Source organism: Phaethon aethereus (genome assembly GCF_964289735.1).
Source record: "Phaethon aethereus genome assembly, chromosome: 3".
NCBI lineage: Eukaryota > Metazoa > Chordata > Aves > Phaethontiformes > Phaethontidae > Phaethon > Phaethon aethereus.
This window is the reverse complement of record NC_138576.1, coordinates 37,800,354-37,813,217: the sequence shown is the minus strand read 5'-3', so window position 1 is coordinate 37,813,217 and position 12,864 is coordinate 37,800,354. Positions and strand designations below refer to the sequence as shown.

The window sequence follows — 12,864 nt, the reverse complement described above, 5'->3', positions numbered from 1 at the left end:
ATTTTTTCTGTAGTCACTAACAAAAGGCCTGGCTTGGGGTAACTTCACTGATAACATCCTTTAGCTCTGTATGTCTTTCCAAAACCAGTAACTGTTACATTTTCCTTAGCAAGTTTACCTACTCTGCATTTCTCCTCCTAACCTGTTCCATTTGAAGTAAGTTTTCAGTGCCATATTATGGCTATGAAATATAGCTAGATTGGATTAATTATATTTTCTTGGTATTAAAAAAACCCAAACAGTTATTTTACTGAAGAAAGCCTGCCAAGTTTGCCTAGTACTCTCTACTCTTGATTAGTTTTTGTTTTACATGATCTTTTTTTCCTTTTTTTTTCCTCCCATGTCTTTTACTTTTCTTAAAAACTGGGTTTTTAAGTCTTTCGTACTATCTATTGATAACAGGTCAGGCTAATTACTGAGGTGGTACTGCTCTGTTTTCGTACAACAAATTATGGATCTAAGACATGTCACTACTAGTTTCACAACTCTGTTCTCCGTTGTTTGGGGAAGAGCAATAAGGTCCTTCAAAACTGAGAGGAAAAGAATAACTTCCCTTTTTCATTCTCTTAATTCATCAACATTCCTCCCTTCATGATGTACCAGTGTCCATCTGTTTCCTTGGTAGTGAAAATGCAGGCAAATACCTTAATTCTTGGGGTTGAGACTAAAAGTAATCTTAACTTGGCCCCCATTGTATAGCATCACTAGTTCTTCCTTGTTTGTGGCTGAGGAATCCTTGCTACTTGCTTTGCTCTCAGCAGTATCGTAACGTGTTCACTCTTGGCAAACCTTTGTTGGGACAGCTCTTAATTGACCAGAGCTTTTTCTGTTGTCGTGGGCGATGTCTTCCCTTCACCATTTATATCCTTTCATTCGGCAGGGAAAGGTTCCAAACAGAATAAACAGTTTGTCATCTTTGGCATATGGTCTTTATATAGTTCTTGCATCTTGGACTTAAAAGGGATGAGTGGGGAAAGCAGCTTCCTTCTTGCTGAAGCCCCTTATCTAGCTTGCTGAAGTTACAGCTTCACTGATTTACTACAGCTTCCCCTTTTGCAACTTAATATTTAGTTTCTGTCCCAAATGACTAAATCCTCTGTGTTAGCTTTATTATTGAAGAAATTCCATTGTAAAGTGTCATTTATTAATCCTGAAATATTTTTGTTTAAAAAAATTCTGCTGGGTAGCGCACACAGGTATGCTTTGCCCTTTAATTTGTAATAGTAATTATATCTTGGAAGCTTATCCCCAACAGTAATTTTTGTTCTTGGAATATTAAGGATCTTTATTCCTAAATAATTGTACATCAGACTTGATTGTTGTACTAAAAGGTCTTACTGCTGTCCTTTCCAAAAGCACTTTTTAAACCAGATTCTGGCTGTATTTAGAGTAAAACTATTTGCACTGTACTAATCACTGAATAAGTAGATCACTATTCTTTCGTTTTACATAAGAAGGCAATGTCTTCCAACTAACACTCTAATTCCCAGGGGTTTCCTGAAAATGTTCCATCCAAACCATTTCTTGCTGGGAAGGATTAAAAAAAACCCATCATCTTAACAGTAATTTTTTTCCGTTCTATTTCTTATTTTTCCCCTCACCACGGTTAGCAAATAGTTCTTCCCACAACACGCCTTGTTTTTCTTGTAAAGCAAAAAGTCTTCAAATCTTAGGCCCTAGGAGAACCCTGAAATTCTCTTTCTGGAGCACTTGAATGTTAGGAAGCTTGATACTTTCATGTTTCCTTTATTGGATAAAGGGAAAGGGAACAGAAATCTCTGTGTAAGTACTCCTTTTCCAGGTTTTTACTATAGATCTGCAAAGCTTATTCTTGGGCTGAAGTTCCTTTCCACCTGCCTCCCCAAACTGTCTCCCTTTAATACGGTGAGCTTCCTACATACAAAAAGCAGCACAAAGTTGTAACTTTGCCTTGGTGGTTTTATCTTGCTTGGCCTAAATTAATTCTGCATTCTTAGATGTTGTGATGTTAGTGTCACTTGCTTGAAACACGGTTTTTATTTGCCATCTCTTTCCATAGGATACTTAACATTCAGAATTCATTTCTTCTGGAATAATGGGCAAAATAGAACATAAAACTTGCATTGGTTTATCTTCCTCTTTTGCTAATCAAGAAGCTCATTTGACTTTTTATGGAAAGTACCTGTAGTAAGACAGAACTTTGTCAAACACCCGAAAGCACTGGTAATAGGTCTAGCAGCCTCTACCCATGGCGGGGTCCGCAGGGGTGTGGGTGTGGATGTGCTGGAAGACCGTGGGTAAAAGATTTAGACTTCTTGCCTTTGTCTCAGCCTGTAAGATAGTAAGAGCAGTACCTACCTCACAGGTTTCCCCAACATCCCCCCTGCTCAGAGTTCTTTAGTTCATTAACTTTTTAAAATAATGCTGGTGGCCCCCGGAAGGTGCTACAGAAGGGCACAGTGTTACTGCCTGCAGGCTGAATACCATTGTTTTTTCTGGCAGTCTATAGGCCAGCCACAGTTAGGGAAAGAATTTTGTTTGGTGTCTCTCTAAAGAAAATGCAAAAGTGCTTTGCTGGGGAGAATAGAAAGGGGCTTTCGGAAGAGGTGCTGAAGACGTGAAAATTCAGAGTGGTGATTGGTCACCTCTGCTTGATTGACAGGTTGCAGGGAAAAACAAAAACCCATTTGTTCTGGCTTAATGGAACTGGAAAACAGAAAATGAGTATCAGGTAAAAATTCCTTTTTTAAAATCTTTGCAGTTCTCCTTTAAAAAGTGGAGTTTTTACAGAAACTACACCTCCCCCACTCCAATAAATTAGGAGTAGGAACTAGAGAAACAGGCAGTTGCTAAGTTGTGTAATGTGGGTTGTGTATGTCAGTGCGTTTTCTAGCAGGCAGGTGTTCTGAAACACCACAGCAGCCAATGCTACTGGGCTAGCTTAGCAAAAAAGGCAGAGGATTGAAAGGGTGTAGTGACCAAGCCCTGAACTGGACCCAGCTCTTTGGTTAGGCTCATTAGCAGGTCGTTCAAGGGGAAGCTTTTATTTTCACTTCCTATACTGTGCCTGCTTTGTGGATAAAGTCTGTCAGTTTCTACTACTATCAATTTGGCATCTTTCATGAGCATTATTACAAAATTCACTGAAAAGTGAACAGCTAAAAAGTAAACTGTTTTAAAGTAACTTCCATCTAGCAGTATACTGTCTTACAGATTTTATAATAAATTTCAACATCAGCACAACAGTTTTGTGAATCATAATTGAAAATGATTTATTTCTCGTAACTTAATTATTTTGTATGTTGATGTATTTCAGATTGAAGGACAAGGACATGGTGCAGTTTTTGACTGCAAGTGCTCTCCTGATGGACAGCATTTTGCATGTACTGATTCTCACGGTCACCTTCTGATTTTTGGCTTTGGTTCCAGTAGCAAATATGACAAGGTACAGTGCAAGATGAAAATCAAAATGTTTGTCTGTGTTGAATGCATTTGTGCAAACTTCCCTTCAGAGCTTCTTTTCAAGAGGGTGTGTCTTAACACAATTTTGTGTGTGACAACACACAATACGGGATGTTTCAGATTCCTGTTGTTGACATGGAGGTTTCTTACACTGTCTTTTTTTTAAACTATGGAAACATGCTATTAAGTTACTGTTTACATGGAAAGTTGAAAATCATTTAAAAAAGAAACATTAAAAAAATTACCCAGTCACAGTCTCCTTTCTTAAGTGACGAGGTTACAAGTGTCCACTAGTGGATCCACATGGATAATGTGAATAAACTGCCATGGAATTGATAATAGTTAAAAATTTTGCTTCAACTATTTTTCTGGTTCTTAAATAAGACCAAAAAAGATCGGGGTGGGGGGGAGCGGTGGGGAGAGATAGAACTAATTTCTGCTGTCTGTATTTAAACATTGCATACCCTGGGAGACAATTATTTACAATAAATGTACTATATATTCTAGTGATACAATTTTACATCTGCTAATGAAGTTCTGCTGTCACAGATGCCCAGGTGCTTACGCAGCAAGCTGTTACTGTGTAATTAAAATATTACATCTTTATTCCAATGTCATAGTTTATATTGTGTATTCTAAGTGTGGGTGTCTTGCCATGGATCCTTATGACTGTAAAAATACGTGGTGTTACTTTTTTTTTTTTGATTTGAGGATGAACGTGCCCTGTGAACCATTACAGGTTACCTAGTTTGGGGTCCGCACAAGGCCCTAATTCTTCTTTTACCACCCAGGGAAGAGGTGAGCTGTGTCTCTCCTCCCTCTTTCTAAGACTTAGGGAGACATAAGTGCTCCAGGATTTTAATTACAGTAGCTGATATTTGAAGATTGTTGGTGAAGTGTTGGCTTCTGGATCTTGCCTCCTGCTTTGGATCTTTGGACTCAGGCTGGCTTTGAAAGCATTTTGGCAAATGGCGATGCAGAGGGGCCTGAGAGAGGGAGAGCAAAAGGAATTTTAATCTTTTTGTCTTGTAAGCCACTGCGTTTCTTTCTCTAGACTTCCAGGTCTTACTTTGATGCTAGTTACAGCAGTATAAGCATATTGTTTTGTGGTGTGGGGTTTTTTTTGTCCTTGTCTCAAATATAATTTGAAGTACTCACTACTTGGCTGCTCTTGCTATCTGTCATCTATTACTAGCTGTGCATTTTCCCTTCCATTGCAAAGAAAACAAACAAGTGCAGAGGTACCACAAACAAGGAAAGCCAGGATTATGAGATCATTTTCAAGGTCTTTATCTTTAAGAGTTCTTACTCTTCCAAACTTTAAAGCCTGATGTAATAGAAATATTTTTCTCACCATGTCCATGGATTGTTCCACATTTATTTTTCTTTCCAGTCATTTTGGAATTGTATAGTCTGCTGCTACTCAGAAGTGTTGGAGATGAAATTGAAACCAAGAACCTTTTTGTCATTTCTGTGATGGACCAAGAGTTGCCTTTTTACAGTGCCATTTGAGAATTTACCTTGTGAGGGATTAAATCTGTTTGAAGAATGAAAGCAATTGCTTTTCATTTCTTGAATTCTACAGACCCTTTGTTCTCTTGGGGTTTTCACTATAGACTCTGAGAAAAGATTATGTTTAAAAATTTTCATTTATTGACTGATTTTTAAATGATCCTCTCCAGCTGTTACTGTGCTAATGGTAATCTTGGCATTCTTCACCATAGAACAAAAGGGAGCAATTAGAATGTGCATTTGTTACCTCTTTAATCTCAGTCTTCAACTCTCACAAAACTCAACTTGGAACTTTCCGATGTCTTTCTTCTCTGGTTCCATCTACTCTTTCACTTTTGTCTGATCTGCTTTATGGAAAAATGTAACTACAGATAGGTATGTCCTGGAGATTAGGTATTCTCTTTTTCTGTCCTCCCACCCTCAGATAGTTTGGTTTTTTTCAGACATCTTCTGAGAATATGCTTTGGTAGGACCTGCCTGGTTTTGGCTATAAGGTGGTTTCCATCCGTCTTGGGGAATGATTTTTACAGAAGAAAGGGATGTGGTAACCTGTCCCATATTCCTGCATCTGTGAGTTGTGCTCAGGACAATGGTTATTAGGTTAAATAGCATTAGCTCTGCTGAGAGAGCAAGCTCTTGGTTTTCCACACGTATATATTTTTCATGTTACATTCAGATAGTATTTGTGTTTCCTAGCTGACTGGAACCACTGTCCAGGCTTTTTTCCTGGCCAGCATGATCTTGGCCACTATGAAGGTAATAGGGTGGTGGTTTGTGTGTGTGGTTTTTGGGTTTTGTTTTGTTTTTGTTTTGTTTTTTAATGATACATGTTTTTGTGGAGTAATTTGGGGGGGCGGAGCGTGGATACATTTGCCACTTTTTTGGGGCTCCTCTGTTATTTGACCCAATTACAGGAACCTTGAGCCAATCTCAGCTGAGATTTCTGAGTGTGTGAAGATCATCAGAGATGAGCTGAGCTCACTGTCAGTAGCACATGTGCACTTCAGAAGTTCTTGCTTGGGTGGAAACTTGCCAGGAATGCCTAACTGTCGTAAAGCATAAGGAACCTTTCTGTTGATTTTAAATCTTAGATTGGACTAGATCTCTGAGCTTTCTAAGGCATTAGTTCCTATAAACTGCCCAAACCACAGTTCTTTGTTGGAAGTTGATGGCTCCTGTGTGGTGGATTGGTGCAGTAGTGGGGAAAATCTCTTTGCATTTGCGTAGGTGTGCCCATTTGGAGAAACTAAGCGTTCTGAATGTGTAGTGTAGTTACTGAAGGAGAGTCTATTTGTAGAGCTCAGACATTGTGGAAAGTTTTCCTGCTGAAACCCGAGCTGCATTTGTGAAGTCATACGTAGAGAAGACTCATATGTCCTGATGGTGGTGTAGTATCTTCTTTTTGTCATGAATCTGATCTCCAATAGTATATCAAGAAATAGCTCCTATTGTTCAGCAGACAACCAGTTAAAAGTACTAACATAGCTATTTAAGATTCTCCAAAATGTCTAATTATTTTGATTTTTCTCAGGACTTGGAGTAGCCTGAGGATAAGATTGTTGTACTGGGTCGCAGTAGGGACATTTCAGTGTTCCACCTGCGAGTGGTCTGAGCCTGGGTTCTCCATGAAATGCCATTCTTATCTCATAGAGTAAAAAAATTGTTGTTTACTCTCTCTACTATACTTGATTGCAGTACAGATTATGCAGGAAGGTAATTGCAAAGAAGTCCCTCATGATCTTGTACCCCAGACTATTCTGGTAGAGGTCACTGAATCTAAGGGAAGGATTTTCATATCTTCCCTTTGCTTACAAAACCTGGGATGCAGACAACACAGCACATTGAAACTCTCAGTCTGTATGACATGCCATTGGAATCTCTTCTTTATCAGCGTGGGAAGTACTTAATAGGAAAATTTATCCTAGGTGAAAGTACTGGGTACTCTACTATTATGATTCTAGGGAAAATCGCTAGTCCTCCGAGAGGACCTGCATCTTTATCATACTGATGTATTTGAGCTGAAGGAACGAAGTTGTTAAGCAGGCCTTGATTCTGTCAGTCAGACACAGGAAAGTACTTGTATTTTTCTCATTCAGCCTCTGTTAAGTTAACAGAGAATCTGACAACAAGACTTCAGCCAGTCAAGACTTCTTACTGCAGTTGGGATGTCAACTTGTCCATACATGCTTTGCAAGGGTAACCTTTTGAATCCTTGAAGTAAATCTTTGCGAATGCATCTTTCCATGCATCTTTCTAATCTTCTTCTTGTTACTTTTCTGAAGTTTTGGGAGATCCAGATCCCATGATTGTACAATATTTTAAAACTTTTTTTATCCACCTCATGTGGATGCATGAAGGCACTTTCTGATGTTGTAATTAACAGATGTTTGTCATCATTTTTTCTTCCTGGTCTTCTCACATCCAAGACAGGAGAACTTTGTTACTGAGAGACCAGACCTCTGAGCAGATGCTATAACCTCTGCCTTACTGATTTCTACATAAGGTGTTACTGGAAACTATGTTATCGATTAGTCATGATCGAGCATGCTTTTCAGAAATCAGAGTATATTGTGTGACAACTCAGGCATTTCTCTGTCCATGCTCAAATAGGTGCTTAGGTGTCTTGAACACCTAAGATGGGATTTTTGGGGGATCTCTATGCCTTGAGTCAATTGTTTAATCATTTTTGTGCTGCACTGGAAATCTAATTTGTGTTAATGATGATTTTATGATTTCATTTTTACTTGTTCAGAGTTAAACTGAGTACTTGAGCTGCCAAGGGGTTTGCTAGCCAGTAGGTAGTGTTGGAATGTGTCAGCTTGTCTTGTGTTCTCTTTCTCGTTTCTCCTTGTGGTGCAGTACCTTTCTGATTGCACAATATTGAGATACCAGTGAGGGATGGAGCAAAAGCCTTTTATACATACTATTTGGACAAAAGAATTCCTTAGTCTTGAGTGTCTGTGGAAAGTCATCTAGAATAAATTATGAGCAGGTGGACTGAAATAGAAAAGAAAACATGGAACCTGAAGAATTCAACTTTAGATCAGTTTTATTTTATCTACTGGAACTTTTTCACATATATGTTTTTATAATAATGCTAGATATGGTTGGCTACTGATATTTGGCAATATTTGGCAATGACATGATGTGATAAGTATTTTCGTATTGCTCTTCTTCCTTACACCATAGCTTCTACATCTGTGACACAGTTCTCATTATCAGAATATATATTCATATATTTGGAGTATAGAAGAATATTTGTAACCTATTTAATATGTCCATGCTGTGTTCTGTCAAACGTCTTCAAGTAGTTAAATATTGCCCCATTCCTTAAATGCTTCCCACCCTCAAACATGTGGCTTATTCTCCTTGCACTATAATACAGAGAAGTAGTACAGGGGCGGAGGGGGGGGGATGAAGTCATTAAATTTTCCCCTTTAAACTAAGATAAACAGATCATCTTATAACCCTGTTTTTGCAAAACGGACCATGAGTAACACTGTTAAAAATACTTTTGGCAGTTATCTTCTGTATGTTTTTTTTAATAGGTTCTTTAAAAAAATTACAAAATGACTTTGTTTACAGATAGCAGATCAGATGTTCTTTCATAGTGATTATCGGCCCCTTATCCGTGATGCCAACAACTTTGTCCTGGATGAACAGACCCAGCAGGCTCCACACCTTATGCCTCCCCCTTTTTTGGTTGATGTGGATGGCAACCCTCATCCTGCAAGGTATCAAAGGCTAGTTCCTGGTCGTGAGAACTGCAGGGAGGAACAGCTTATTCCTCAGATGGGAGTGACATCTTCAGGTACGGAAAATTTAACTTCAGTACACAGTAGCCTATCTAGTTACCTTCAGGTGTTCTACACTTTCCCTTTCACTTTGTCTTTTTTCTTCATTTCTGGGCATTGTAGTTCATGTAGTGTGGAAGAATTGCAATGTCATTGGCACTGATTGCTTGTGACAGTTTCACTTACAGTATTGTCATCAATCAAGTCAGTACTAGTTGATGCTACAACGCCAGTTGGCTTGGATCTCATTTCGTTATTGAACAGTGTACGATGCTGAATGAGCTTTCAGTTGATCTCTTTGGGGTAAGATTTCCTACTTCAGGAAACGTAGGAAATAGACTGATCTTCCACAGATCAGTTGGAACAGGCAACACCTACAAGAGAAAAATGAGAATTCTGACACCTGAAACATGCAAAATTCTCCTCTATAGATGAAGGCAGTCATTCAGCTTAAGCTTTAATGGTTTGGTGAGAGAACTCTGCAAACTTGATGAGGATACAAAATCTAGGAAGTTCCTCAAATGTTGTATTCTCCATGCACACAACATGGGAGGAATGTGCGTATTTTGGGCCAGTTGCTGGCTGTTGGAAACTGCCTAAATGTGGTCCATGTGGGTGAGGATGTAAAAACAATGCCTACTTGTTACGTGTCACTAGTTCAATACTTGTATGAATGAGCAAACAGTGACTGGTGAAAGTAGCTTTAAATGTTTTCAAGGTAAGCATTGTTAAGTATTTGGATATTCTAGAAAATGCAGAAAAACTGACTGTGCCTGTAAATAGTGACTTACACCATACTGAAGCCTGTGGTGGGTCAGACATTCCAGGAAGGTTAACTGACACTGTTGTTACCAAGAGTTCTCTTTATCCTCATTTGTAGACCTGATGATTACAAGCCACTGAATACTTAAATAATAATTTTTAAGGAGCATTTCCATATATCCTCCAAAATTACAGGAAGAAATGCTGCCAGAGAAGCAACTGTAAGAAGGAAAAAAATCCTCTCTGGTGAATATATGCCAAGTTTTATCTCTAACTTTTTAGCTAGTAGCTTTGAAGCAAAACTTGATTTCTGAGAAAGGATGCAGTTTTACTTTGTTGTTACAGTTACAGCTTGGACCCATGACATTCTGAAATTCTCCAGTATAATAGCTTGAAACAAGTTAGACTCTGCACATAGACCCAACAATACTAAATTTAATGGTTTGGCTGCATGACACATGAATGCCTATAGGAAGATGATGTCTATAGCATTTTGTTTAACAGCAGGAAGCCATCAGCCAGGCTGACAGAGCCAGAGAGATCTTTGGAGAGACAGAAGACATTTTTCTACCTCTTTACAGTTTAGCAACAATATATACACTCTTATGCAGAGCTATGCTGTGTTCATATATTCTATATGTTCCCTTCCACTAATGAAGCTCTATTTCTTTCTGAAACTTTATTGTGGGATTTGATGGATCTCCCTCAGAGCACTGACATTATTTCTTGTTAAGTTTTCTGTACGGGCTTATAAGAGTAGGGGGAATTGAGGTTAGTCATGCTTCATTTACTGCTTACATGTACATGAAGCTCCTTTAAACCAAATGTTTTGAAAATATCAAATATATACCAATGTCTTTATTATTTCATTTTTTTAAAAAACTTGTTATTACTTTCAAAGGCAAAATCTCACAAGCTAGATAAATAAAAACATTAATTTTGTTTAGGTAGCAGTTTCCTTATTTAAGATCATTCTTGGATTAATAGTAGTATTTCCCATTGTTTCAGTAGATGGTATGTTTGCTCATGACATCACCAAATAAATCTGACTGTCTCACTACATGAGTCAGAAAACATCCAGCTGTGGTTATACCAGAGCTCATTCCATGATTTCAAGCTTCTGCTGCTTTAGGGAGTTGACCTCAACTACAGAAACCTTGAAACTCTGAGAGCACTATCTCAAATATTTATGTTCTTTCTGTATACCATCATCTATTAAGAGATGGCTGCTTCTCTCTAGCCACATAATCAAAGTTCTTCATTTCATAGCAAAATTACTGTAATACCTTGTATTTGATCTTGCAAAGTGCAGTTTATACTATGATATCTCTTTGGAACCGTGTTGGAAAAATAATTTCCGTAGCTTGTTTCTTTGAACATTGTCATCCCTCATTACAAAGTTTTGCGAGTTCTGCTTGTCTTGACCAGAGCTTCCCACTACTTCACTCCACCATCTTAACTATTCCATGTGGAGGTATCTGACTTCCTTTTTAAATCAGTACTGTAACCCTTGCCTTTTTTCCATACCTCTCTTACTTGTTGTGTGTCCATAGTGATTACAAAAAGAGGTTTTGTGGTGTTTATGCTTACATGCTGTATTTTTGCTTGCTGCGCAGAAACAGTGTTATCACCTTTGTAATCACTTCTGTGAGAACTATTTCCTGTCTTTTATTCAAGAGCCCTACCCAAAAGGAGGTTTCCTGGCTGTTCTACATACCAAAGAAAATTAGCATTACTTAACCTGTGTTAACCTTATGCCTATGTGGAGCTCAGTCAAGCGTTGTTGCTACTTGCTGTTTTCCCGTATAGATAATTCTTTTCTAATTCAGTTAGACCTTCTTGATGTAGTTCTTTCATTTAAGTTTATACTAAAGCGTTTTATAATGCATTTACGAGAGTGTTTTATAATGCGTTTGGGGCAGGGTAAGCACGCATTTGAACAGTTTACATTGACTAAACTGACAAACAGTTCTATTATTAAGCTTCTGTGACTTGCTGGCATTTGATCCAATTTAAACTTTTATTAGGAGTAGCATGTGATCATCTTGACCTTGCTCCAGAAAATATAATGCTCACAATATTAAGAAAAAAGTTGCCCTGTTTAAAGAACAGCTGTTACAAAAATATGCATTAGCCCATACTTACACAATTGATTATGCGCTGTACTTAGAAGTTTCAAAGCTAAAACCAAGGTGAGCTGTTTGTAATATTTCATTCTTCAAATCGACATTTGTGTGTCATTCTCTTGTATATTTTTGCTTCACAGGTTTGAATCAAGTTCTTAGTCAACAAGCAAATCAGGAAGTTAGTCCGTTGGATAGCATGATTCAAAGACTTCAGCAAGAGCAGGACCAGAGACGTTCTGGGGAGGCAGGAACCAGTAGTACCAGCCGGATAAGCAGAGGTAGATTACTTGGGGATGAGTGTTGTGGCTTTTCTGTTGAAACAGCTCAGAGTCGGAAAACTTAAATCGCATGATTTGTGTATTTTGTTGAACTACTAGAAAGGAGATATGGAGCCATAGAAAATAATGCAGCTTTCCCATCTCTTTTTTACCTTTGTGCGAAATCTCAGGATTCTTAACATTACAGGTTTATCTTTGTTAAAGTTACTGTCTGCTTACTCAGGGAATTTGCAGCAGCTGTGTTCCCTTAGAAGTAACTATCTTACTGTTTAATCTGGAATTGGCCATCTACTTGATTGAAATCTGAATTGTCTCAAATAAGGAGATGGGGGGACAAAAGAGGAAGGAGCTGCTTGTTTCTCAGTACATGTTTCAGTGTCTTGCACTAGATTACATGGTAGTCTTCACTTAAAAAAGCGTTGTAGGCAATCCACCTGAGTAAGCAAGAATAGCTTGTGTGTGGAAGGATGCGGAAAAAGTTGAAATTTTGCTACAGTGTAGGTGTTTGAAAGATCTTGCATGTGTGTGTGTTTTTTATTTATTTGGTTTTGGTTTTGGGTTTTTCAGTTGTTGGCTTTTTTTTTTTTCTTCTTTTCATTTGACCATTTCAGTTCCTTGTCTGTAAATTTTTACACCTTGGATTCCTAATAATTTCCAGTGTTGGGGCTTCAATTTTTTGAAGGTAGAAGTCTGTTTTGAGGAATACACTGCATTCAGTGAGGTAGCTCACTGTTTTATAATACGCATATAGAGTGCACTAAATGTTTTCAAAAGCATTTTTAAAGAAAAGCAAACCGATGAAACATTTGCTTCACTTCAGATTGTTGATACAGCTGCTCCTTTTGAATGTGAATTTTGAAACAGAGTACTGCAGCCCAGTAGCTGTTTAAGTATGTGTGTTGTGGTGACTAGAGAAGTTGCTGAAATAGTTAGATTCAGTTAATATTTGAT

General features: G+C 38.1%; 1 protein-coding gene across 1 annotated transcript in view; it reads left to right on the top strand.

Annotated features, from left to right (window-relative positions):
• PHIP (PHIP subunit of CUL4-Ring ligase complex) overlaps positions 1-12,864 on the top strand; it is a gene marked incomplete at its 3' end in the record, with an annotated part of 110,751 nt that overhangs the window by 56,338 nt on the left and 41,549 nt on the right. The window contains exons 16-18 of the mRNA XM_081997840.1: positions 3,296-3,424; positions 8,539-8,764; positions 11,776-11,913. Coding sequence (XP_081853966.1) covers positions 3,296-3,424; positions 8,539-8,764; positions 11,776-11,913 — 493 coding nt within the window. The remainder of the gene's footprint in view (positions 1-3,295; positions 3,425-8,538; positions 8,765-11,775; positions 11,914-12,864) is intronic.